This window comes from Psammomys obesus, unplaced genomic scaffold, assembly GCF_907164565.1.
Source record: "Psammomys obesus unplaced genomic scaffold, mPsaObe1.curated_primary_1811, whole genome shotgun sequence".
Lineage (NCBI taxonomy): Eukaryota > Metazoa > Chordata > Mammalia > Rodentia > Muridae > Psammomys > Psammomys obesus.
The window spans coordinates 2,582,814-2,607,115 of NW_026596100.1; the positions used below are offsets into that span (position 1 = coordinate 2,582,814).

Consider the following 24,302-nt stretch of genomic DNA (forward strand, 5'->3'; position numbering starts at 1 on the left):
TGCAGGGTGATAAGTATGGATCTATTTTCATTTTTCTACATGTAGACATCCAGTTGGACCAGCACCATTTGTTGAAGATGCTATCTTTTTTCCATTGTATGGTTTTGGCATCTTTGTCAAAAATCAGGTGTCCGTAAGTGTGTGGGTTTATTTCTGGGTCTTCTGTTCGATTCCATTGATCCACCATTCTGTTTCTATGCCAGTACCATGCAGTTTTTATAACTGTTGCTCTATAGTACAGCTTGAGATCAGGGATGGAGATACCTCCAGAAGATCTTTTATCTGACAGAGGACTCATATCCAATATATATAAAGAACTAAACAAGCTGAAAAGCAATAAACCAAGTAATCCACTTAAAAAATGGGGAACAGAGCTAAAGAGAGAATTCTCTGTAGAGGAATATCGAATGGCAGAGAAGCACTTAAAGAAATGCTCAACCTCATTAGCCATTAGGGAAATGCAAATCAAAACAACCCTGAGATTTCACCTTACACCCATCAGAATGGCCAAGATGAAAAACTCAAGTGACAACACATGCTGGAGAGGTTGTGGAGAAAGGGGAACCCTTCTCCACTGCTGGTGGGAGTGTAAACTGGTACAACCACTCTGGAAATCAATCTGGCGCTTTCTCAGACAACTAGGAATAGCGCTTCCTCAAGATCCAGCCATACCACTCCTAGGCATATACCCAAAAGAGGCACAAGTACACAAAAAGGACATTTGCTCAACCATGTTTGTAGCAGCTTTATTTGTAATAGCCAGAAGCTGGAAACAACCCAGATGCCCCTCAACTGAAGAATGGATGCAGAAACTGTGGTACATCTATACAATGGAGTATTACTCAACAATGAAAAATAAGGAAATCATGAAATTTGCAGGTAAATGGTGGGACCTGGAAAGGATCATCCTGAGTGAGTTGTCCCAGAAGCAAAAAGACACGCATGGTATATACTCACTCATATAAACATACAACATAGAATAAACCCACTAAAATCTGTACATCTAAACAAACTAAGCAAAAGAGAGGACCCTAACTAAAATGTTCAATCCCCATCCTGAAAGGCAAAGAGGATGGACATCAGAAGAAAAAGAAAATAGGAAACAACCTCGGAACCTGCTACAGAGGGCCTCTGAAAGCCAGAAGAAAACAGGAAACAACCTTGAAACCTGCCACAGAGGGCCTCTGAAAGCTTCTGCAGTATAGACCGTCAAAGCAGATGCTGAGCCTGATGGCCAACTGATGGGCAGAGTGAATGGAATTTTATGTAAGAAGTGGGAAATAGTAAGAGCTGGAGGGGACGGGAACTCCACAAGCAGAGCAACAGAACAAGATAATTTGAACACAGGGAACTTCCCAGAGACTCATACTCCAACCAAGGACTATTCGTGGAGATGACCTGGAACCCCTGCACAGGTGTAGCCCATGGCAGTTCAGTGTCCAATGGGTTACATAGTAGTGGGAAGAGGGACTGCCTCTGACATAATCTGATTGGCCTGCTCGTTGATCACTTCCCCCTGAGGGGGGAGCAGCCTTATCAGGCCACAGTAGAGGACAATGCAGCCACTTTTGATGAGAACTGATAGACTAAGATCAGAAAGGAGAGGAGAACCTCCCCTATCAGTGGACTTGGGGAGTGGCATGCATGCAGAAAGGGGAGGGAGGGTGGGATCGGGAGGGGAGGAAGGAGGGGCTTATGGGGGGATACAAAAATAAAGTGTAATTAATAAAAAATTAAAAAAAATAATGAAGCGGCATCCATCTCTAGATTTTAAAATTAAAGTAGCTACAAGAAAGACTATGGCTTTGGTGGAGCAATAGGCAGAGACAGAAGAGCCAGGAATGGGCCCACACATCATTTTTAAACTTTTCCACATTTGCCATTTTGTCTGTGGGGAGGAGTGCAGGGAGTGTGGTGAGCTGTGTGGAGGACAGAGCAAGTCTGTGCCCTCAGGTTACCAGCACATGATCATGAAAGTAGGCCAGCGCCAAGAGACTCCCTCCATGTAACTGCCTTGAATTCTCCCTAAAATATACTTTCTTTTAGGTCAAATTATTTTGACCTCAAAACTGATTTTTTTTAATTTTTATTTTTATTAATTACAGTTTATTCACTTTGTATCCCCCCTGTACCCCCCTCCCTCCTCCCCTCCCAAACCCACCCTCCTTTCCTCTTCTCCACCAGTGCCCCTTCCCCAGTCCACTGATAGGGGAGGTCCTCCTCCCCTTCCTTCTGATCTTAGTCAATCAGGTCTCATCAGGAGTGGCTGCATTGTCTTCTTCTGTGGCCTGGTAAGGCTGCTCCCCCATCAGGGGGAGGTGATCGACGAGCAGGCCAATCAGATCATGTCAGAGACAGTCTCTCTTCCCATTACTAGGGAACCCACTTGGACCCTGAACTGAAATGGATTACATCTGTGCAGGGGTTCTAGGTTATCTCTAGATAATCTAGGTTCTAGGTTATACTCTAACCAAGGGGTTCTGGGTTAGAGTATCAGAAAAGACCCTTGTGCCCAGATTTTTTGGTTCTGTTGCTCTCCTTGTGGAGGTCCTATCCTCTCCGGGTCTTACTATTTCCCATTTCTTTCATAAGATTTGCTGGAGAGATGGCTCAGTAGTAAAAGGCTAGGCTCACAACCAAAACTGATTTTTAACAAAAGATTTGCAAACTGATTTTTATATCCTATGATAGGATCAAACTCAGACTGTGCATGCCAGACAGGTACATTCCCTGCCTCAAAATAATTTTCAGCAAAACTGTGAAAGCAATGCAGTAGGGAAATGGTGGACTTTTCAGTGAAGGGTACTAGAAAAATTTAGCATTATAGGCAAAATCCACAAACCTTAACTTAAATCATATACTTTGTATAATAATTCAAATAATTCAATAGTTCAAAATTAATCACAGTTTTAATTATAAAACAAATCTCTAACATAGAACTAGGCATTAGGGCTGTGCATCTAATTCTTAGACTTGACAACAATTAAAAATAATGTCCATTAAAGGAAAACTGAGAAGTATTCATCAAGATTAAATTTCTCTATATAGCTAATATTTTTTACAAAACTGAGAATGGAAGCCAGGGTCTTGCTCATGCTGGGCAAACACTGTATTATAACACTCATGTATTTATCTTGTCAACTCCATGTAACAAGATTATAAGAGAATGAAAGTTAAGTTACCAGTACAACACACCAGAGACAGCCTTAAATGCTGGATTCCCAATCTTGAAATTCCCCCCAGTCAACATCTCTATGGCAAATCACTAAAACCATGGTCCCTCTCGTCTCCAGAGTCTACAGGCCCTGGTGTAGAAATCCTAAAAACAAAACAAAACAAACAAAATTTACGGTTCAAGGAAGGAAAAGCTGTGAAACATTGACAGTTGTCAGTTAGTGTGAGTGGTCAGTGTCTTTACAGTAGAGAGGAGAGGTGTCATGTCAGGTGGAAAGACAACGTTGGAAGGCCTGTATGGTGTGTGTGCACAGCAGCTGAGTGTGTGACAGGAATCTTTGTGGATGCGGGGAAGATCTGCTGCGTGGTGGAAAGTGAATGGAATTGTACTCCCTGAGGAGCGCGGGCCACAAAAGAAAAGGCACTGGTTTTATCAAGAAGCAAGACTTGTGGTTAATGATCATGAAAGTAGGCCAGCGCCAAGAGACTCCCTCCATGTAACTGCCTTGCATTCTCCCTAAAATATACTTTCTTTTAGGTCAAATTATTTTTCATAAGTTTTCCTTGTTGTTGTCTTTTGCCCAGTTATTTTTACAATTCACCATCCTATGTATTCCTTCTTAATTTCATATGCCATACTAGAGGGATAAATAGTATACATTTTTTTTTAGAAAATTCTAATTCTTTTTACACATTTTGCAATTTAGCTTCCATGAAAATGCATTATCACAATACCAACTTTGAGTGTAAACATTGTGCATAAATATGAAAATATTAAGACTTTGTCAGTGAGATAGCTCAATACACAGGGCGCTTGCAACCAAGCCTGATAATGAGTTTGATCCCCAAAGCTCATATGATTGAAATAGAGAACTCCTACATGCTGTGCTCACGCAGACCACGTCCCACACACGTAAAGACATGCAAAATCAACAAATACATAAATGTTTTTTTAAAAGGGAACAACTTTTTCTCATTAAAATAAATGTCCTTTTTGAATATTTGCATTGGTGAAATATAAAACTTCTCCAAGATCTTGCCCTTCTCTTTTACCCAGCCTGTTCCATACAGCGTACAGAGTGAGCACAGACTTTCGTCAGTGATCTTGTCTTTGGAGTTGCATCTAAATAGTTGTTGTGGCTGTCTTTGTAGGATACAAGGGTCCTAATCGGGGTCCTGTGCTGTGAGGAGACACTGTGACCATGGCAACCCTTATAAATGGAAGCATTTCATTGGGGCTGGCTCACACTTTCAGAGGTCAGTCCATTGTCATCATGGTGGAAAGCAGGCAGCCATGGTGTTGGACCAGTGCCCAGAGCTTTGCATCCTCATTGGCAGGCAGCACACTGAGACACTGGACCTGACAGGAGTTTCTGAAGCCTCAAAGCTCATTCCCAGTGACATACTTTTTCCAACAAGGCCACACCTGCCTCAGCAAGGCCATACCTCCTAATCCCTTCCAAACAATTTCAGTAACTGAGGACCAAACACTCAAATATATAAGCCCATAGGGTCCATTCTCATTAAAAACAACCACAACAAGATTTTATTACTATACCTTATATTTAGCTCTTAAAATTTAGCAAGTTGAGTATGGAGTATCTATAACACAACATACATACAGCCTTTTTATCTTTCGGTAAGTATCTAGAGGAGATGAAAGATACCATTTTGTTGATCCATGCCATTTCTTTTCTTTCTTCTTTCTTTCTTTCTTTCTTTCTTTCTTTCTTTCTTTCTTTCTTTCTTTCTTTCTTTCTTTTCTTATTTTATTTTGATGTTTAAAACTTTTTATTGATTCTTTGTGAATTTCACATCCTATATCCCAATTCTGCTCATCTCCCCATCACTTTATAATGACCCTACAACCTTCCCCTCAAAAGAAAATGAAACAAGATAGAATTTAACAAACAAACAAACAAACAAAAACACCTAGCCGTGGAAATTGTAGTGTGTACAACTTTGTCCTCACAGCTCGCAAATGTTCATTGCAAAGAGTCATTGGTCTGTTTTGAGGCCTCTGGCTTCTGCTACACCATCACTACCGGATCTTCACTGGGGCTCCTCTTGGATATGCTGTTGTGGCAACATGGAGATCCTGCAGCTTTGGATTCTCAGGACATCATATACTGTGATGCTCAGGGGAGGTACAGGGCCTGCTCTCCAAAGTAGTGCAGCCATTGAGGGCAGGGCCGGCTTTCCTGCTCTCATGACATCTGGGCAAGTCACCTGCCACAGGTGGTGAGGAGGGAGGGGAAGAAGGGCATCTCACCCACCCCACCCCACAGTAGACAAGTGAAGGGACCATCTCTCCCATGCTCATGCCTTTGGGGCAGCTCACCTGCTCTCCCACCACCAGGGACAGCTCTATATGATTCCCAGGCAAGGGGCAGGGCCACCTCTCTGAAGTGAAGTAACAGTCCAGACCAGTGACACCTGCATGGCCTTTGATGGTAACACAGCCCGAGAACATCAACACAGACCCTGCTGCCATAGGACCAAGGAACCAGACATGCTCCCTAGCAGCAGCCTGGACCCCGTTGTTATCATGACCTCTGGTGGCAGCATAGGCCACTCAGATCAGCATGTCCCCCTGTGGCAGCACAGCCCTCAGATATCCACATGATCTCCGGTGGCAGCCCAGATCACAGACATGTGCTTGGTCTTTGGTGGTAACTTGTGCCACAGACATTGACATAGACCCCAGATACAGCAGGATCAGAGGCCTAGGCATGGCTCTTGTCAGCATCCCATGCCAGGACCTCACCATGGCCTCAGGTGTTTGCACAGGCCTCATATTGGCCTGTTCCTCACCACCTTCAAGTCTCCAGTTGCATCTTTATCCACGTTTTGGCTCCACTTTCTCTATCTCCTCGTCACCTTTCCCATCTCTCCATCACAAATTCATCCATCATAGTGGCGCCTGCAGAGGCCACATTGGCATCTTTCTTAGGGCTTTCCCCAGCCAGCAGATCCAGATGGGCACTTGGGTGTCTTTCCTTGGATCACCTCAGCCCCACGCCATCTCTTAATGACTAGCATTGTTCCTTCCTTTGTATGTTATTTATTTGTTAAAGAGCATGAGTCATTAGTTTGACAAGAAATCCTACATTCTGGAGTTAGATAATTGTTTCCTTATACTGCCACTCAAATGTCCTCCGATTATTTTTTTTTCTCTTCTTAAAATAAATTTAAATAAAAAATTTAAAATAAAAGTAAATTTGAGATGATGAACATCAGATGCAGATTTGAAGGGAGGTACTACATGGATAATGTGGTTGTCTTTCTGCTCTGTCTTCCCTTTGTCTCTTTTCTCGCTCCTTTTCACACTCATGATCTTTGTATCTCAGCCTCCCGCGTGTTGGAAGTACAGTGCTGAACCTCCATGCCCTGCTGGTTATGTCTTGCTGTATTAAATTAGGAGGTGCACAGTGTCTAAAAAGAAGAGAAACATTGGGTTGTAATGGCTACGGCCTATTAATATACGCAGACATATTCTTTTAGTCCTTACAAAGACATGAAGTAGGTACACAAAGGAAGATGGGACCGAGGGAAGGTAATTAGCTTGCTAGCTCCCCACACTTGGCTCCGCCCGCGCATGGGGACACTGAGTCCATGCGGTGCTATTACAGGCATTGTACCTTGGGAAGCCAGGGCGCTTGCGAGTCACAGTACTAGTCATGGTCCGAGCCACTGTGGTCAACATACTACCTTGACTCTTCAAGGAAAGAAGTGTGAAAGTAATAATGTAAATGAACTATAAATTAGTGCCCCATCTACCTTCTTTGAAAACAAACAAACCCTTTAAGGACTGTTTTCTTTTGTAGTCTTTATTCTCAGATTCGCAAATTATGTATTTTCCTTTTCCAGCATTGGAACATTTTATGGAAAGTAATTTTACTTTTCTTTAAATGTGTCTTTTCATTTATGAAGAAGTTTAAAATGAACTTTTTGGAACTGATAGCAATTTATAATATTCAGTAGCCATAGTATTTTCACAAGCTACATTTTAGGTATTTTGTGTATTTCTCACACTAGATAAGTGTTACTGTACCTTCTCTATCAGATTGGCAGGCCCAGTGTAGAAGGAAATTCAGAACAACTCGCGTTGTGTCCAGTCTGTATTCTTAACCTCTTACTCTACTTACCGTTTTGGCCCTGGAGGTCTTAAAACAATTTTTTTCCTATCTCCTTTTAAATCCCCATATATTTTGTTGCTATTTACTTTAATTCCCATTATTAAAAGGGTTTTACACAGGTATTTGTCTTCTTATCTACATTTCATCTAATTCTCATTTAAAACACAAAGTTCTTCTTGGCTGAAATATTCTCAAGTAAACAGTGGTAAATTTCTGGGGTTTTTTCCAAATGTCAGTCTTGTAAAATGGGTGGCTTGTCTTATTGGCACATGGCATTCTTCCTATCTTGAGCATATCATCAAATATGAGCAAAACCTTCTGGCCAGAACTTGCATTCAGGTTAGCATGGTGACAGACTGCTACAGCAGTCAACGCAGAAACAGGGGCTGCTGAAGGCGGCATTCACGCTCACCCTAAAGAGAAACGTGCTTGGACCTTAGTTGGCTGCGTCTGAAAGTGTGTATGTATGTGAAGTGCATTGCAGGAAATGGTGCAGACTGACAGCCAGAGGTTGCTTACAGGATTACCAGTGTGTAGACGCTCTCTAGGCCACCCCAGTCACAGCATGACTTTAATATGACAAGAATAGAAAAACTCTGCAGTTTAATGTTGTATGGTTGTTAATTAAATTATAGAGGGGAAATATTTTTCTATAGGACTTTGCAGCTCCTAGACACCTGCCGTGGTCTGGATCGCACAGTAAAATCTCAGATTTCAGGTTGTAGCGATTAGTGTTTGGCTGAGAGCCAGACTCAAGATGATTGGGCAGAGGCGTCAAAAAGCAGGGTCTGAAGTGAGCGCAGCCACTCCTGTTCCTGTACATCGCCTTCCAGCCGTGTGCGGATGCTTCCTTCAAGCTATGCTGCGCCTCCTCTACCAGCTGCTTGACTTATGCTATTGTGGGATATTGTCACACTCGCATTTGGAATTTATTAATCTTTGCAGTAAGTGGGCATTAATCTTAGTATCTTTATACATTTCTATTTATAATTAGTTTAGAACAAAGCGTAAGTATACATATCCTCAGATACAGTTTTTCTTTAAACTTGAAAGAAAAAGGCTAGTTTGGGCCACTTTGCGTGCCTCTTTCAAAATCAAGTCTTTAGGTGGAGGGCACTCTACTGGGGAAGAGTGAACCTAAACTGACGTTTTTATTGCTTAGAAATGCCACAGCTTAGAAAGCACTGAGCAAGGTGGAGTGACCTCCTTGGTAACAGGCCTGTGTTTAAGTACACTTTAAAAACAATTAGCTTTAATGGTCCAACATTTGCATGTCCTCCTTGAATAATATGAAACTATAAATTGCTTTCATACAGTTAATAATTTTGTAATTATTCCCAGTGGTTTCTGTTTTAAAACATTAATCTTCTGAAAAATAAAATACTAGCTCATAGAATTTTTAGTATGTTTTCACACAGTTAAGGAATAATGGCATGTCTCTTTTTTTCTATCTTTAACTACTAGATTTTGGAGGTATAAAGTAAAGAGTAATGTGCCAAATATTTTTCTATTCTATACTACATAGTATAGCAGTATACTTTATTCTTTATACCCTTTCCTCGGTAGCAGAAATTCTCAGATACAGAACCCAGCAGTGTGCTTGGTTATGTTATTTGATTTGTTTGTGACTCTGCACATCTGTAGCCAAACAAATATATTTTTAAAAAGAGACAAACAGGAAATCAGGCATGCTTGTGCATGACTGCCTTCTGGGCACTAGTGGGCTGGGGCAGGGAAGTTACAGCAAGTTTGAGGCAAGCCTAGACTCTATAGTGATTCTTGGACAGTTACTAACATGAGGAAGGAATGGAGGGAATGGGAGAGAAAAATGGAAGGGAGGGATGGAGGAAAGATAAACGTTAAGCAAGTCCCCTACTGAGAAGGGAGTACCTAAGATACAATGCTGTTTCAGAACAGGCTAAGTTAATATGATAACAAGGGCATCTACAAGATGGTTGGCTGCATAAGTGGGCATGGGATTGACAGGTGTTGACTCACAAGAGTATGGGAGAACTCACTAGGGGCTAAGATAGTCTAAACCTCAGTAGCCGCCCAAGGTAGATAATACAAGCATTTGTCAAAATATAGCATTTGTGACTTATTCATTGAACAATAGGTAAATTTCATTTCAGGTAAAAAGGTCCTTTAGCAAACTTTGAACTCCAGCTAGTGACGTGTGCTAAAGTGTTTAGGAGTAAGGTACATTAGTCTTCACTTATGATGCATAAAAATAAGATAAATCCGTGAATACATGTAAATATGGATAGAGAAAGCTGGACATATCTGACATGAAGTAAATAAAGCAAAATGTCACTTGCAGAAACAAATGGTGGGTAATGGGACTATCACTGTAGAATTCGTTAAACCTTTCAAGTTTTCTATAGAAAAGTATTTTTAGAAAAGATTGTTTATCCTGAAAAAATATAGAAGACTTATTTTTTTTGGGGGGGGGGAATTTATTCTGATTGAGACTAAAGATATAGATTTTTCCTTTTTTGTTCTCTTTTTACAGCATAAAATATTGTGATACCTAATTAAGCCATCTTCAATCTCACTAATTGTTACCTTTATAAATAAAAACTCCATACGCACAATCCATTGATTCATAACGGTTTTACTGCTCTGTGTCTGTTTCCTGGCACTGCTGTGACTAATTACTACCAATTTGTGCTAAAATGAAACAAAAGTTTGTTCTCTCACAGTTATAGATACACTCAAGTCATTGTCAATGAAGCAAAGGTGTCACCGCCCTGACGGTCCCTTTAGCTCTGGTGGCTGCTGGTGTTATGGCTGCATCACTGCAGGCTGTGGCAGTGAGGCCCTGTCAGGGCTGGTCCCACTGGCCTTTAAAAGGTTCCCTGCAGTTGCCATAAAGGCCCACTGTCGAATACAGCACAGGTCTTCATCTAAGACGTCATTTATAGGCTCTGTGAACTTTGAGCTGACATGTCTGGGAGCCATTATTTAGCCTACTGAAGATCCCATGTACTGTGTCTCTTTGTGTGTATAAGCATGCATATGCGTGCATGTGCATGTGTGTGTGCACTTACATTCTTAAAACTGAGATGCTCTGCAAGGACTTAAATAATATTTAATATTTAACTGCATACTGTCTCCTAGGTATTGCTATAGATGTGCTGTATAGATTTTATTTCTTCTTTTAAGCAGGGGGAAATAAGCATAGTTTGCGTAAATTTCCTTATTAGACCATGCGTTTCTTTTGTGTTTGTGTGTGCAGCAACTATTAAAGCTTCAGAGTGATTAAAAAAAAGAAGAAAAGAATAGAAAGGAAGGAAGCAGGAAGGATGTTCAGGATGTTAGTGCTCTGAGAAATAGACATTAGAAAATTCTGCTCTATAACTAATACCACCTTATTTGTATGGAGGACGTGAAAGCTGACAAGATTATGAATTCCTCTGGAAAGTGGCTCATCCATATTTGTATTTGCATACTTACTGGAAACTTTGGTGATCGGACATGTTTGTTGCATGAGTAAGGCATCTTTGCAAACATTATGAAATACAACCTTAAATCCCTGGAGGTTGACAGTTTGATTTCTGCCTTAGAGAAGACACTGGAAGCTGAGTTACAACCTCGATTTCAGAAAAGTTCATGTGCATAGACACACAGAGAGCTTGTAGCTAAACAATGGAAATATGTCTTTTATCAAAAGCAACAGATTTTCAAAGCACTTTTTTCAATTGTGTTTATTACTGTGAGGTGTAGGGAGGTGAAGGCCTGCTCCAGTGTGCATGGGGAAGGCAGAGGACAACTTTCCGGAGCTGGTTTTCACCTTGCCAACACACGTGTCCCAGGGATCAACCTCCGATTCCCAGACTCGGTGGCAAGTATTTTAACCCACTTAGCCATCCCTCTGGCGCATAGATTTTCTACATGAAACATTAAAAATTTATAAAATCCTGGTGCCATTAAATATCTGTTTTATTATTGTGTCATGTTTCAGTGACATCTTCTCCACCCACTGTTTCTTTGAGGTCAGTTTCTCACACATCAAGGACACAATTGTATTAAGAGTTGGGAAGAGATTTTGCAAATGAGATTATTATTTTGATATCTTTTAAGGCTGTAACCTTTCTTTAGAGAGATAGCTGAAGCACCTGTTTTAGCTCATTTTGAGTATCAGATCCTGTTGGAAACACACCTGCATTGTGAATCTTATGAAGACTTATGTTTCTCCTCCTCTGTACTTTCTTTAAAGCTTATTCAAGTCTCCCACCACCTGTAGAAGCTCTCACTTCTGACTTAGAGAAATGCCAGACTGTACTTCTTTGCCCGTATTTTAAACCTACTTGGTCTCTTTCACATACTTCTCTTTCAGACTTCTGTGCATTTTTGGACTATGCCTGGGTATAAATAAACAGATAACAATACTGAGCCATCAGTGACTGTGCAGTCTGTGAATGAATTGTTCCTCTATCCAGGAGTTTAAATTGAAGCTTATTCAAGCTTATGTGAATGTAGCTGTGTCTTGCTTAAACAGTAACTTTTCATAGCTTCCCCCTTTCTGGACTGTTACATGGTTTTGAATTGACAATGCTGTTTCCAAAATCTCTAAAGTTGTCAGATGTCCCAAGTGTATTATGCATCTGATAAGCTTTGCTCCTATTTCAGCACAAGGTTACAAAAAAATTCTAATTTCTTATTATTACTGATGTATAAATCATATAGTTCCTTTAGGATTCTGAGAAGCATAAAACTGACTCTGTGCACATTTACCCTTTTAATGTCTGGCTTTGTTGTCACTTTTTTATTCCATTAATCACTTTCAAAGATAATAAACTGTTAGCCCTGATTCCTCCACCTTGTTCAGAATGCCTGAACCTGTTCGTGTATGTTATTAGGTACTTGAGAGAAGTTTTTTCGTGTGTAGAGCAGAAACATGAATAACCTGATCCCACTTTTTCTCATGGTTATTAATGTAGTCAGAAGAGTAACTTGTAATAACCAGTAGTGGGGCCCAGAAAATTGCCTTCTTCATTCATCCTGTAAAGAATGGATGCTGCCCTGTGAGCCTTGCTTGCTCCTTCTGCTGGTCAGGCATGCTGTTCCCCACAGAGAACCCCACTCTCTTCCTGCTTGCTCACTGCCTTGCCTTTGCGGGTTGCTGCTAGGAGAACTTGGGTATCGTCTCCACCCTCTTGCTATGGTTTCTAATGTTCCTAAGGGCTAGTTTCATTAGCTTTCCGCAATTTACCCTTCTAAGATCAAATAGTTTTTGTTCTTTTTTTATGGGGAATACTTTGATGACTAGTTCAGGCAAAAGCCACCTGAATTTTAGTGATTATGGTATTTCAGTTGCTCAATTCCCCTGTCTAGTACATTTCCACAATTTGTTAATTTAGTGATGGTGTTGGCAGTGGACACATACATGTTTGCTAAGAATTACATTTGTAGATATACATAAATATAAGTACCAGAGACAGTGCTTATTCCTCTAATTGTAACTTGTCATTTATGATCAGATCTTAGTGCCATTGAGTAAGTTCACGTTTGAGGCAAAGTCTTTTAGTGCATTTCTTGAGGCCAGTGGAGCTCGTGGTGTGAGGGATTAGCCCACCACCTCGATAGAGAAGTGAAGACGTGAGTGCTTTCTCCAGCATTTCTAGAGCCAACCCTTCTGCAGGGACTGAATGGTGACAAGACGCAGAGGGCTTTGTTTCCCATCCTTCAGATAAATAGACATCAGGTTAATTCAACTGTCTCCAGTTTATTGGAATTACATTTCTGTCAGAAGAAATTAATGATTGATGTCAATATTTTCACTTTTAGAAGTATATGGACAGTTATAAGTGTGATTTTTTGTTTTTTACTTCTTTTAAGTAAAATGTTTTCTGGTTGTGTATATACAATGGCTAAAACCATCAGATTTTACCTACTGCCCTTCTTTCCTATAAAGATTAGAACAAAGATGATTCAGCTCTGACGGGAGCATTCACGCATAATGACATAGGACCTGGCAGCAGACCTGTGGCAGTCCAGAGTTTGGAAGCAAGTCTGTGTTTTGTTTTTGTTGTTTTTGTTTTTGTTTTTGTGTTTTGTTTTGTTTTGTTTTAGCAGTGATAACCTCAGAGCTGCAACAGGGTGAGAGTTCAGTGTAACTGGGCTCCAGTAAGCCGAGTTCATGTATACCTCTGCCTGTGCAATCTTCTACTTCCTCTCTCTGAAAGCATATGTCCACTGTTCTGTGATGCCGAATCTGGACTGGCCTCCCTAACTGCTTCTGTTTTAGAGACTAAGAACATGACTAGACTCCTCCGTTCTCCTATCTTCAGGATTAATTACTTATATATGATTTCTACTTAAAATCACCTTTAAGAGCTCTTTCATTAGTTTTTAGACAGGCGGGAAGGTCATTGAAGCCTAGAAGTCAACCACAAAGTGAGCTCGTGTGGATGAGTGCTTGAGTGCATGGGGAGCATGTACAGCAGGAGCTATGCCCACTTATTATTATCAAAGCTATTGACAAGCATTAAGATACCAAATTACTGTTCACTTTACTTGAAAAGTAATTTTTTTTTTTTTTTTTTTTTTTTGGTATCACTACAACTGTTTCCTCAGAATTTTGAGTAGTGTTTTGGGATGTTTAGAACTGTTGTTAGCAAAGGTGGGGAACCATCACATATTTTTCTTAAATATGTGCATTTGTCTTTACCTCTCAGTCTTCTGAGACCCTCTGTCTTCCCAAATGAGATGGAAACCTTTTGTCAATGTGTTGTCCGAGTTGCTTCATTGATTACACAGGTCAAGAGAGGTCTTTGTTGAGCATCCATCTTTAGCTATTTCACAAAACTCCTGTGAAGGGCGGGCCGACTCCCAGAGAGTGGCATAAAAAGACAACTAGTCACTGCAAAGTAAAGTTGCAGCTGTATTGGGGTGAAAGTATGCTTAACTCTTTCCTAAATGAGGCCTGAATCTCAGCTTCTAGATGCTTTGTCCATCTACTACAATAAAAATCAGCCATTTTAAATTAAAAGATGTGTCAAAATAAAAGTATATTTGATGTAAATGTAAATTATTCAGGTGTTTTTTACTCTGCCTCTGCATAGATTAAATACTTTTCATTTTGGTAAGTCAGAAGCCTGGCGAATACCTTTAAAATATTGCTGGAATTACTATAATTGATATTGCTTACTGTCATTGTAGAGAATGGTTGAGCTGACCAGGATGGCCCCGACTGACTTTGCAGGAAAGGAGTGTTCTCTGGAGGACCGCAGCTCCTCCAAGGGGTGGTAGAGCTGGAGTCTTTGTATGTCTGTTTTGGTTTAATTAAGTGTCTGGGCTTTCAATCCACACAGTAAACTTGTATAACATAGACGGATAAGATATTTTCATTTGCCCTCTGTGCTGAACTGTCAGGATACCAGAGGATAGCATCAATGGTGGCTTCACCCAAGCTGCAAAGTGTCTGGACTCCCTTCCAGTCATTAAAGGTGAACTGATGGAGATCCTCGAACCAACATTAAAAAAATAAATTAAAGAAGATTTTCAGCAATCACTATTTCCATACAGCTATATTTCTCTCCCAGTGGGGGAAAAAAATAATTGGATGGTTTCCAAATTCTGGCTATTATGAATAAAGCTGCTACGAACATGAGTGAGCAAATGTCCTTGTTGTATAGTTGAGCATATTTTGGATATATACCTAGGAGTGGTATAGCTAGATCTTGGGGTAGTACTATTTTTAATATTCAGAAAAAGCACCAAATTGATTTCCAAAGTGATTGTACAAGTTTACATTCCCACCAGCAATGGAGGAGGGTTTTTCTTTCTCCACATCCTTTCCAGCCTGTGTTGTCACTTGAGGTGTTGGTCTTAGCCATTCTGATGGGTATAACATGGAATCTCAGGGTCATTTTGATTTGCATTTCCCTTTCCCTAGTAAGGGAAACAGGCTGTTTCTGACATAACTCAGTGGCCTGCTCTTTGATCACCTCCTCCTAAGGGGGATGCAGCCTTACCAGACCACAGAGGAGGACAATGCCAGTCCTGATGAGACCTGATAGGCTAGGGTTAGATGGAAAGGGAACACCTACCCTATCAGTGGACTAGGGGAGGAGCATGGGAGGAGAAGAGGGAGGGAAGGTGGGACTAGCAGGAGAAGATAGAGGGAGAGTGGGTTTGTGAGGTGATGTGGAAGGGGGCTATAGCTGGAATACAAAGTGAATAAATTATAATAAATTTTTAAAATGAAAAAAAATAAAGTCTAATTAGAATACCTTAAAAGGCAATGGTAATAAAACCTGATTATTGCTATTATATTTCTAAAAATCAGTTGGCATATCTTTGTTAGAGGAAGTCTCTCCTTTAATTTTTTTGTTATCTTTCTTCCTACTGTTTCCATTTACCCTGAAAAATGACTCTATTTGAGCCTGAGTAATTCTGAAGATAGTTTCGGTTCTCCATTCATGGCTATGAATACTAACATTAATAAAAAGTAAACAGTACTTGGTCTTTCACAGTTACAAGCCTTATGTTCGCCATTGTGTAATAATGTGCCTTGATCACACTCTATATTTGATAAAATGGGGATTTTAAATAAATAGAAGTTAGCATAGTTTTCACCCCCTGCTTGCTCTGTGGATGCTTCCCAAAAGTTTGCCCAGTTTGTTAATGTAGAGCAATCGCTAAATTAAAAATATTTCTGAATATTAGCCAAAACATTAATGCCAGAGTTATTAAGCCAGTTAGTTCAGAAAAGTCTCCTTTTCTACCCCTTAGAGAAACTTCAGCCATTTTGTTTCTTGGTAGTTGAAAGGCAAGTGTCATTTACATGTAGGCTTCATTCTGCCTGAAGAGTATTTTAAATACCCTAGTAGACATTTAAATTCAATAAAAGCATGTTTGGATGCATGGGTAGAGATAACTATCTGCCATTTAAGTTGTTTGTGATGACATTTGTAAATACATTGGGAGATTCCATTTTGCTGCTGTATTGTTCTTTCCTCGCTGAGTTCTGTGACTCACAAGAAGAAACCTGCCTGATGCTGAGAGTCCTTCAGGCCAGTGAGCTGTGCCAGGGAAGAATCAGCAGTTACCCATGAGCTCTGCCTTCCCCTCCTCACAAGTCTCTAACCCCTGGAAAGGGCTGCGAACTCAAGGACGCCTAGCCTAGCTTTTGCAAACTTCCCTTGTATAAAACCAGAGGAACAGTTCCTACAATGGTCATTTTTGTGACCTTTCACTACCTTCCTCTGGGACAGAATGGACACGAGTCTGCCACCATCTAAGTGAGAAATGTCTACCTAAACAGAGCTCAGATTCACTAATCACTTACTAGCTTTCTAGAGAATGACATTTGGTAAGTGAGAACTTAATTGGTGTCCCGGGATAATTGTTGCTAGCTAGTAGAGCTGGTGACATTTTTCATGTCACTCCTAGTTTCTACCCCTGTGGTATATTAAGAATGTTCTTTGAGCAAATGAGTTAGTATTTTAATTGCAAATCAATCTTTTAAAAAATCAGCTTATGTATCTTCTATGAGAATATTTCCACAAGTGTTTATAAAAGTTAGACACGAGTTTCTATTTGCTATTCTACAGTTATTGGCATTGCATAGAAAAGCATTCATAAGAAAAAATAATGGAGAAATACAAAGTGCTGTCAATGTATCACTTTGCTGACATAGGTTAAATTCCTTAGATAATCTTTGTCTGTCTAGTTCAGTTGTTTAACCTAAAGACTAAAATAGCTATATTACTGTGTTTCTATAAGGCTAAGCTATCCTGTTACTAGAAAGGGGATCTACAAATATAACACTTAAATTTTATTCTTTAAACGGAAAATGTGCTAGGCATAAATTAATTGATATATTTTTTGTAGATTTTTCTTTCTTTAAACCTTGCTGTCTTTCACATTTTCCGAAGGCATGGGAGCCTTGTAAATCATGTCCAATGTGATCAGATCATTCTTCAGCAAAACTCGATTTCAGACTTTAAAAAAGAATGAATCTGATATCATTATGCTTTTCCTTAGGTGCCAATTTGTGTTTTGTCATCCTCTGGTATCACTTAAATAGCCTGCCTGTGAATGAGCCGGATGTCCTTCTGCAGGACAGAGGGGCCTTGCTTTGTGCTTTAGGCCTTGTACCCCTCTTCCCTTTCTTTCCCCAGTGTGTGTGGACCCACACACACAGCGCAGTGTGGCTGTCCACAGGCACACAGTGGAGATTTACTTACCAGCTTCATTAGTTTTAGAATGCTGGAAATCCAGCTCTATTTCTAGATCCTTTACATAGATCACTTTTGTGGTGTGTTTTGAGTTGTTAGGTTAAACACCCCAAGTCTTTGTATGTATTTACCAAATTCTTTATGCTACTCTCTATACATTTTCTTCCTTTTAATCTGAGCTGTTGTTTTGTCTTGTTGCAATTTTCTCTCTTTAAAGATATGTCTATTATTCAAATAGGAGCATGGCTTGGGCGAGAATATCCCAAAGTGCCTTTAGAACTCCACCAAGCCCTGTACTAATGCATTTGTAATGGGGATATTTCTTTCACACCTCGAAGGTGATTGAGCCTGTCATTTAAAGTAAGATTTGCAAACCAGTGTCTGGCAGCTCCAATTAGCTTCTTTCTGGTTTGAAACACATCACAAACAGTAACAAGGTCTCCCAGGATGTTCCTCCTGCACACAGTGTAGTCATATTTCCTCATTAGTTCTTTTCAATTGTCACTAATGCCATGTTCAGCCTTTTGAGGAGGAGACAAAAAACATAAAAATTTAGTATGTATGTAGAATGGGTCATTGTTTTCCATAATTCAAGGCTCTTTTGAATTCCTTTGATAATTTTGAAGCTTACACAGCTTAATTCATTAACCTTTAACCTTCACATAAATCAGGTAATTAGGAGTCTATTGCTAAGAAGACAGATTTTTTTCCCTCTATTGAAACTGAGAAATGCTTTATAATCTGAAAAAAGAAAGAAAGAAAGAAAAAAGAAAAGAAAAAAGGGAAAACACCTTAAATAGCTCACAAAATAACCTTCAGTTTTTAAATTTGAAAAAAAAAATGTTTCAGGTATATTTTAGAACATTCTCAAAAGCAAGTAAGTATAAAATTATCAAAAATAATTTTGGATGCTTTGACTATCTAGAACAGGTTTTTTTGGCACTTTTCTCTATTCTAAAAGAGAGAAAGAGAGAATATATATAATATATATTCATTCTCAACAGCTGTTACTCAGTAATTTACAATAGTAAGACTTTAATTTTTTTTCTTTACATACCTGCCAAAGCATAAAAGCAAGAAATAATCTAAGGGCAGAAAATTCAGAATAAGCCAAAGAGTGTCTAAATGGACTAAAGACACTTAGTCTGGAAGAAAATGTTTACAGGAAACCACAGTTTGCAGCAAGTGCCAGCCAAGGTAGGTGCCTGTTCCTTTTTCTTACAGGTGAGGCTGGGGCTGTCTCCTCAGTCATTCTCTCCTCTTGTTAAGGACATGCCTCCCTGTGACTTCTCAGAGCTCAGGGGCATGGTGTGGTTGGCCTAGCTGGGTTCTGATGTTCTTTGGCATTTTTCCATTATGTCATTTTCTTTCCATGCTATTCATTTACCCCTTATAATCTTTCTCCTTGCCCTAAGGACTTAGTAGTCCCCTCTTTTAAATTCCTATATTGTCATGAGAGTTTCTGGATCTATGTAGAAAGTTTGTCATATATTATTCAGAGGTTTGTCCTTTGGAATGAGGGGGGGCAAAGTATAGAAGAGGTGTAAATATTTTAAATTCTCAATAAATGCTCATACCCTACCCTGTGTACTCATATAATTTTCTCACCACATAGTACAGAACATTCTCTTGTGTAATATATACAAATAAGGACAGGAATGGAGAAGTGTAGGTTTTAAATGTCATTTAAGTTTCCATCACACTGCTCAGGATTATCAAAGATTATCACTTTGAAAATATTTTTAGCTTTTAAAAGTGCTTGAAAATACCCCTTAAGGTTTTCCTAAGTACCTGTCACGTAGATGTCTATAATTTTTATTATGTGCCGTTTGGTACACATACACCCACACCCCTACACTCCCATACACACACTATACAATGAGATGAGTGAGTGCATAACAAGTCTTTGTAAAAAGGGGGAGCGTACTCTGTAGACATGTGTGATACTGTAGCTCTTCATCCGCATGTATCCTGGAGTGGTCTGTAAAAGTTTGAGGAAAGTCACTCCGCTGGGCTCTCATCAAGACCTGTCACTGATGCTGCCTGAGAAGCTACACTGGACAAAATCTTCAGAAACCTGCCAGGGCGTGAGGTGCTGCGTATTTTCCCTCCATTGAAACTGAGAAATGCTTTATTTTCTGAAAAAAAAATAAAAGGAAGGAAGGAAGAAAGGAAAAGAAAAAAGGAAAGAAAAGAAAAAGGAGGGAGAACCCCTTAAATAGCTAACAAAATGACCGATTTGTAATGCTAGGATAATGAACAACAACACCACCTTCAGCTTTCCAATCAGTGCTGCTTCCGCTCTTCATGTCACTACTTGGCTGTTTCCAGATTTATGGAACTTAAACATTCTGTCATCAGCTGTTACATCAGTGGATGATTTAGCATTAAATTCTTCTTTAAAGCCTTCAAGGAATCATTTGGTTTTGTTGTTTGTTGTTGGTTTTTTATCCCATAAGGTCTTCTTTTAGGGATCCTTCTGTGATGAACATGACTCTGCCATCACTGGCTGTAGTGAAGGGCAGTTAAAATATTGAGAGTTGTATGACTAAGCCTTTAACAACAGGTGATTCTTCATGAGGACAGTGTGACCTTCGCTTACATTTCCCACTCACTACTTGGTAGGAAAGGCTATAGGCACGTGTTAGCTCTTGGGCAGGCTACCTGATCTTGCACTGTCTCACAACTATCCTGACATCCTATCTGCAGCTCTGCCATTTGGGGGGAACCTCGGTGCTTGCTCTCTGACACTCAGCTCCCTGGGCAGTTGTCATCAAGGGCTTGCTTTGTTTCTAGGCTGGTTTTGTTCTTGGAAGCAGTGCCTGATTTTCTGGTAGAGTAGCATGCTTTCTGTTATCATCTACCTCCAGCCCTCTGTGAATCTGTAATGATCAAATGTGCTTGTGGAATATCCAGTATAGATTGAAGAGGAATACAACAAGAGGCTGCATTTCCTTAGTGTCTTTCGGAATCAAATATAGAATCAGGCATTTTGAACTATCTGTATGAAATTTGAGAACAAAATGCGATTACTGTTTGTTTTTTCGCCTAATACCGCCACAACATATTGGATTAACTTTTTTCATCCAATAAGGAGGGTAAAATATGTCTCTTCACTATACAAGAAGTGTTCAATACATTTTAAATCATTAGGATTTTGTAATCTATGGATTTTATTTTTTATTCTTAGCATGAGAAAGTTCGTTTTAAGTATAATATTTGGGTTTGTTTGAATTGTTTGATTTCTTCTTTTAGCATTTCTTTCTTATGAACTTATTAAAACATTGCATTAAGGCTAAATAATATGAAAACGGTCTTTAAAGTTTCCCTTCAGAATAATCCATGCCAATCACAGTTTTATTATGTTGCTGTTTGAAGTTTTCTATTGTCAATGTTATAGAAAACATATCTGTTTTAGCCATAAATCTTTTCATATAAAATAACCAAAGAAGCCTGGTTACCTGGTTGCCCTGGGAAACATGAAATGCTTATCATTCCATTAGGGCAAAATTATATAAAAATACTGCAAAAGAAAAATATCTTTCTTATTAATATAACCTTCAGTAATGAATTATATGGGATAAAATTATATAAAATCCCCTGACATTTTATGAAGATATCTACAAATAAGCCAGGCAAAAAATGAAATATCCGAAAGACAGAGATGGATGCCAAGTGAGTTTTGATGGATTGTACACACAGGTATTGAGTTGCTTGAACCTTACTTCCTAGGAAAGGTTAATGACTCTTTTTGCTTTTTACCCTTTTACTTAACTGCTATCTATACAGATTAAATGGGGCTGCATTGAAGGGCACCCGGGCCTGTGTGTCATCTGACCGGACAGCTGTCTGGTAGAATAGGAAACTGAGCTATGAGATAGGTAGGGATTAATCATTATTTTTAAAACTCGTTAGGTTCTCTACTGAAGTTCTGCCAAGGCTGTACGCAGAAATGTTTTAATTTAAATGAAAATCAAAAAAAGATTTTTAAAACATTTTATAACTGTATAATTAAAATAGTCTAACAGTTCATTTAAAATATTAAAATTGAAACATTTCCAATTATTTATTTTTATGTGAATTGGTGTTTTGCCTGCATTTCTATTTGTGTGAGAGTGTCAGATCTTGGAGTTACAGTTAGGTGTAAGCTGCCGTGTGGGTACTGGAAATTGAACCCGGTTCCGCTGGAAAAGCAGTCAGTGTTCTTAACCGCTGAGCAATTTCTCTAGCCCCTGAAACATTAAAATGAAAGTTTTATCATTCTTGTATGTTCAAGTTTTATGTTCTTTATCAGTTACAGATTTTTTTTAACTTTGGATTGTATGTAGAATGAAATGTCTTCAAATTCGAAATAATAGAACTTTGAATAATTATTCTTTAGAAATAGCTACCCACATATATACTACAGTTTGAGTTCATTATTTTATGTAATTTTATATAAATGATGTATTCATTATATCACATGGGCTGGCTTACTACCTTTTTATACCCAAATTTGCAGTGTTCTTAAATTAATATCTTCTTCCCATCTCTTGGGTTTTAAAAGATGTAATAAAACCATTTAGGGTTAGAACACTTAACTTGAAAGCGGAGACTCTAAGACTTCCCGCAAAGCCTCCAGTGAGGTGTGTTGAAAGCAGAGGGCTGTGATGTTCATGACATACTGACCCCATTTGTGGATTTGTTAATTTAACTGGGATGTTCGAGTATAACACCACCACTTTGTGTGTTTCAGGTGTGTGGAGGTCATTGCAAAGGAGGGACAAAACCTGAAAGAGCTATACTTGGTGTCCTGTAAAATCACCGATTATGGTATGTTACAAGCCTTTGTCCTAATCCCTTACCCTTAGGTGAGTAAAGCTTTTAAAAGTCATCAAAAGTTATTTAGAGAGAAATCAAGAATTATCTTAGAGAGACAGTTTGTGTTCATTTATGCTGATTCTGATGCAACAAAAATAAAAGGAGAAAGAAATAATAATCTAGAAATCACAGCAGAGTGAATGTATGCATGAGCTCACCGCACAGATGCACCTACACAGACAAGATTAAAGAATGTGGATTGAAGAGCAGGGAAATGGAAATAAGGTCAACTAAACCTTCAGATCTGATCCCATAAACAGGACTAATAAAGTCAACATATTTAGTTCCCTCACTTACGTCGTGCTGCGTAAGGTGTATGTCTGATGTTCTGAAGGCAAGCCTTCTTAGTGCTGGGTCTCTGCATCATCAGAACGGCCACTCTAAGAGGGAGCTGGAGTACTGGGGTATGTTTCTATCAGCAGTCTAAGGTATGTAAGTACTTAAATAGATCTCGTAAACACTGTCGTAAGAGTATGCACCCTGTTGAAATAGGTGAATAACCCAGCCTTTCTTGTCTTGTTGTGTTTTACATTTTTTCCTGTCAATATGTATCTGACCTATATATAGTTTTTATATAATGACAAATATCTGTATATTTGTCATATAAAAGAGAAATGTTTCCTTTTTCTGACTGTTTAAATTGTTTAAATTTGTTTTCTGTCTTGAGGGAAATTAATATCCCATTAAGTCTTCCATTTTTCGCTTTTCTGTCTGCTGTGACTCCAATCCTAGGCTGTCATGCTGGCCTGCCCTAGGGAAGAGATGGGTACATTGTCAGATTCCAAGTCTGCCATTTAGAAAAATTCAAAAGCCCCAACAGGACAATGTAGGGGCTGGGGATGTAGCCGATTGACATATTGTTTGCCTAGCATGCATGAAGCTCTGTACGTAACTTATATCTACTTTCTCAAAAAACAAACAAAAAAAAAAAACTAAGAAATATTCATATTTTCAATACTTTTTGTACAGACTCTTGGAACATGCTGTTTCCATGTTGTTGTCTTTTCCTAGTTAAATCCTGTAAAGATGTGGTGTTTTCTCTTTCCTTTTCTGTAGTCTCTTGCCTGGCTTGGTGTGTTAAGATGAGACTTAGACACCTGACTATAAAGATTATCCTGAAGCTCCTGATTCTGAGGGCCTGGAGAGTCTCCTCCACGTATGTGGAGACACATGTGCTCCGTAGGTTTCTTGTGCTCTCCTTCCTCCGGCCCTGCCAGTTGTCATGGTACTAATCGCCAAGGGATCTGGACTAAGCACCCTCCCCTTTCCATACAGTGTTAGGAGACTCCGCGCTGAAAACTGTCACTGAACTTACACTGTTTTGGAGACTTTTTTTTTGTTTGTTTGGTTGGTTGGTTGGTTGTTTCATAATAAAGTTCCTGTCCAGCTTGTAACGTTTAACTCAGCAAGTGCAGAGAATGTTCCAGAAGATTCAGGGAAGAGAAAAGGTGTTAAGCTTGAGAAAAATCTAAAGTTGAACTTTTTATCTGTTTTTGACCTTAAGGAAGTGTCCTCACGTATAAGAGACTCACTTATTTGTAAAGTAGAGAATTGATTTCTCTGTTTACCTGCTGCCCAGTCAAGTGAGCAGTGGGGTGTATGCTGGTTGAGAGCACTGCTTTCCTATCAGAGGAAGAACAGGGGCAAGATTGACTGGAGGCGCTCCAACCAGCTTCCTGTCCCAGGTCCTGGGACTTTTCTTCCATTTGTTTACTTCCTGTAATTTTGTGACATTGCCCTTTTTCAGTATTTCAGGATTTTGTTATATTTGCCTCCTCTGTGGTGACAGTATGCTAAAAGCTTGCCTCCAAGACTTAGTTTACTTGTGTCTCGAATTGCAAAGGTATGCTTCTCGATCCCCTCTGCAGTGTCCGCATATCTGAACCTTCATGGTTTTTAAACTCCTGAGTGTGTGAGCCATGTTGAAGACCAGATAAAGAAG

The 24,302-nt window shown here is 39.4% G+C and overlaps 1 protein-coding gene across 1 annotated transcript in view; it reads left to right on the forward strand.

Annotated features, from left to right (window-relative positions):
* Fbxl17 (F-box and leucine rich repeat protein 17) overlaps nt 1–24,302 on the forward strand; it is a 456,093-nt gene that overhangs the window by 269,637 nt on the left and 162,154 nt on the right. The window contains exon 7 of the mRNA XM_055628378.1: nt 22,236–22,312. Coding sequence (XP_055484353.1) covers nt 22,236–22,312 — 77 coding nt within the window. The remainder of the gene's footprint in view (nt 1–22,235; nt 22,313–24,302) is intronic.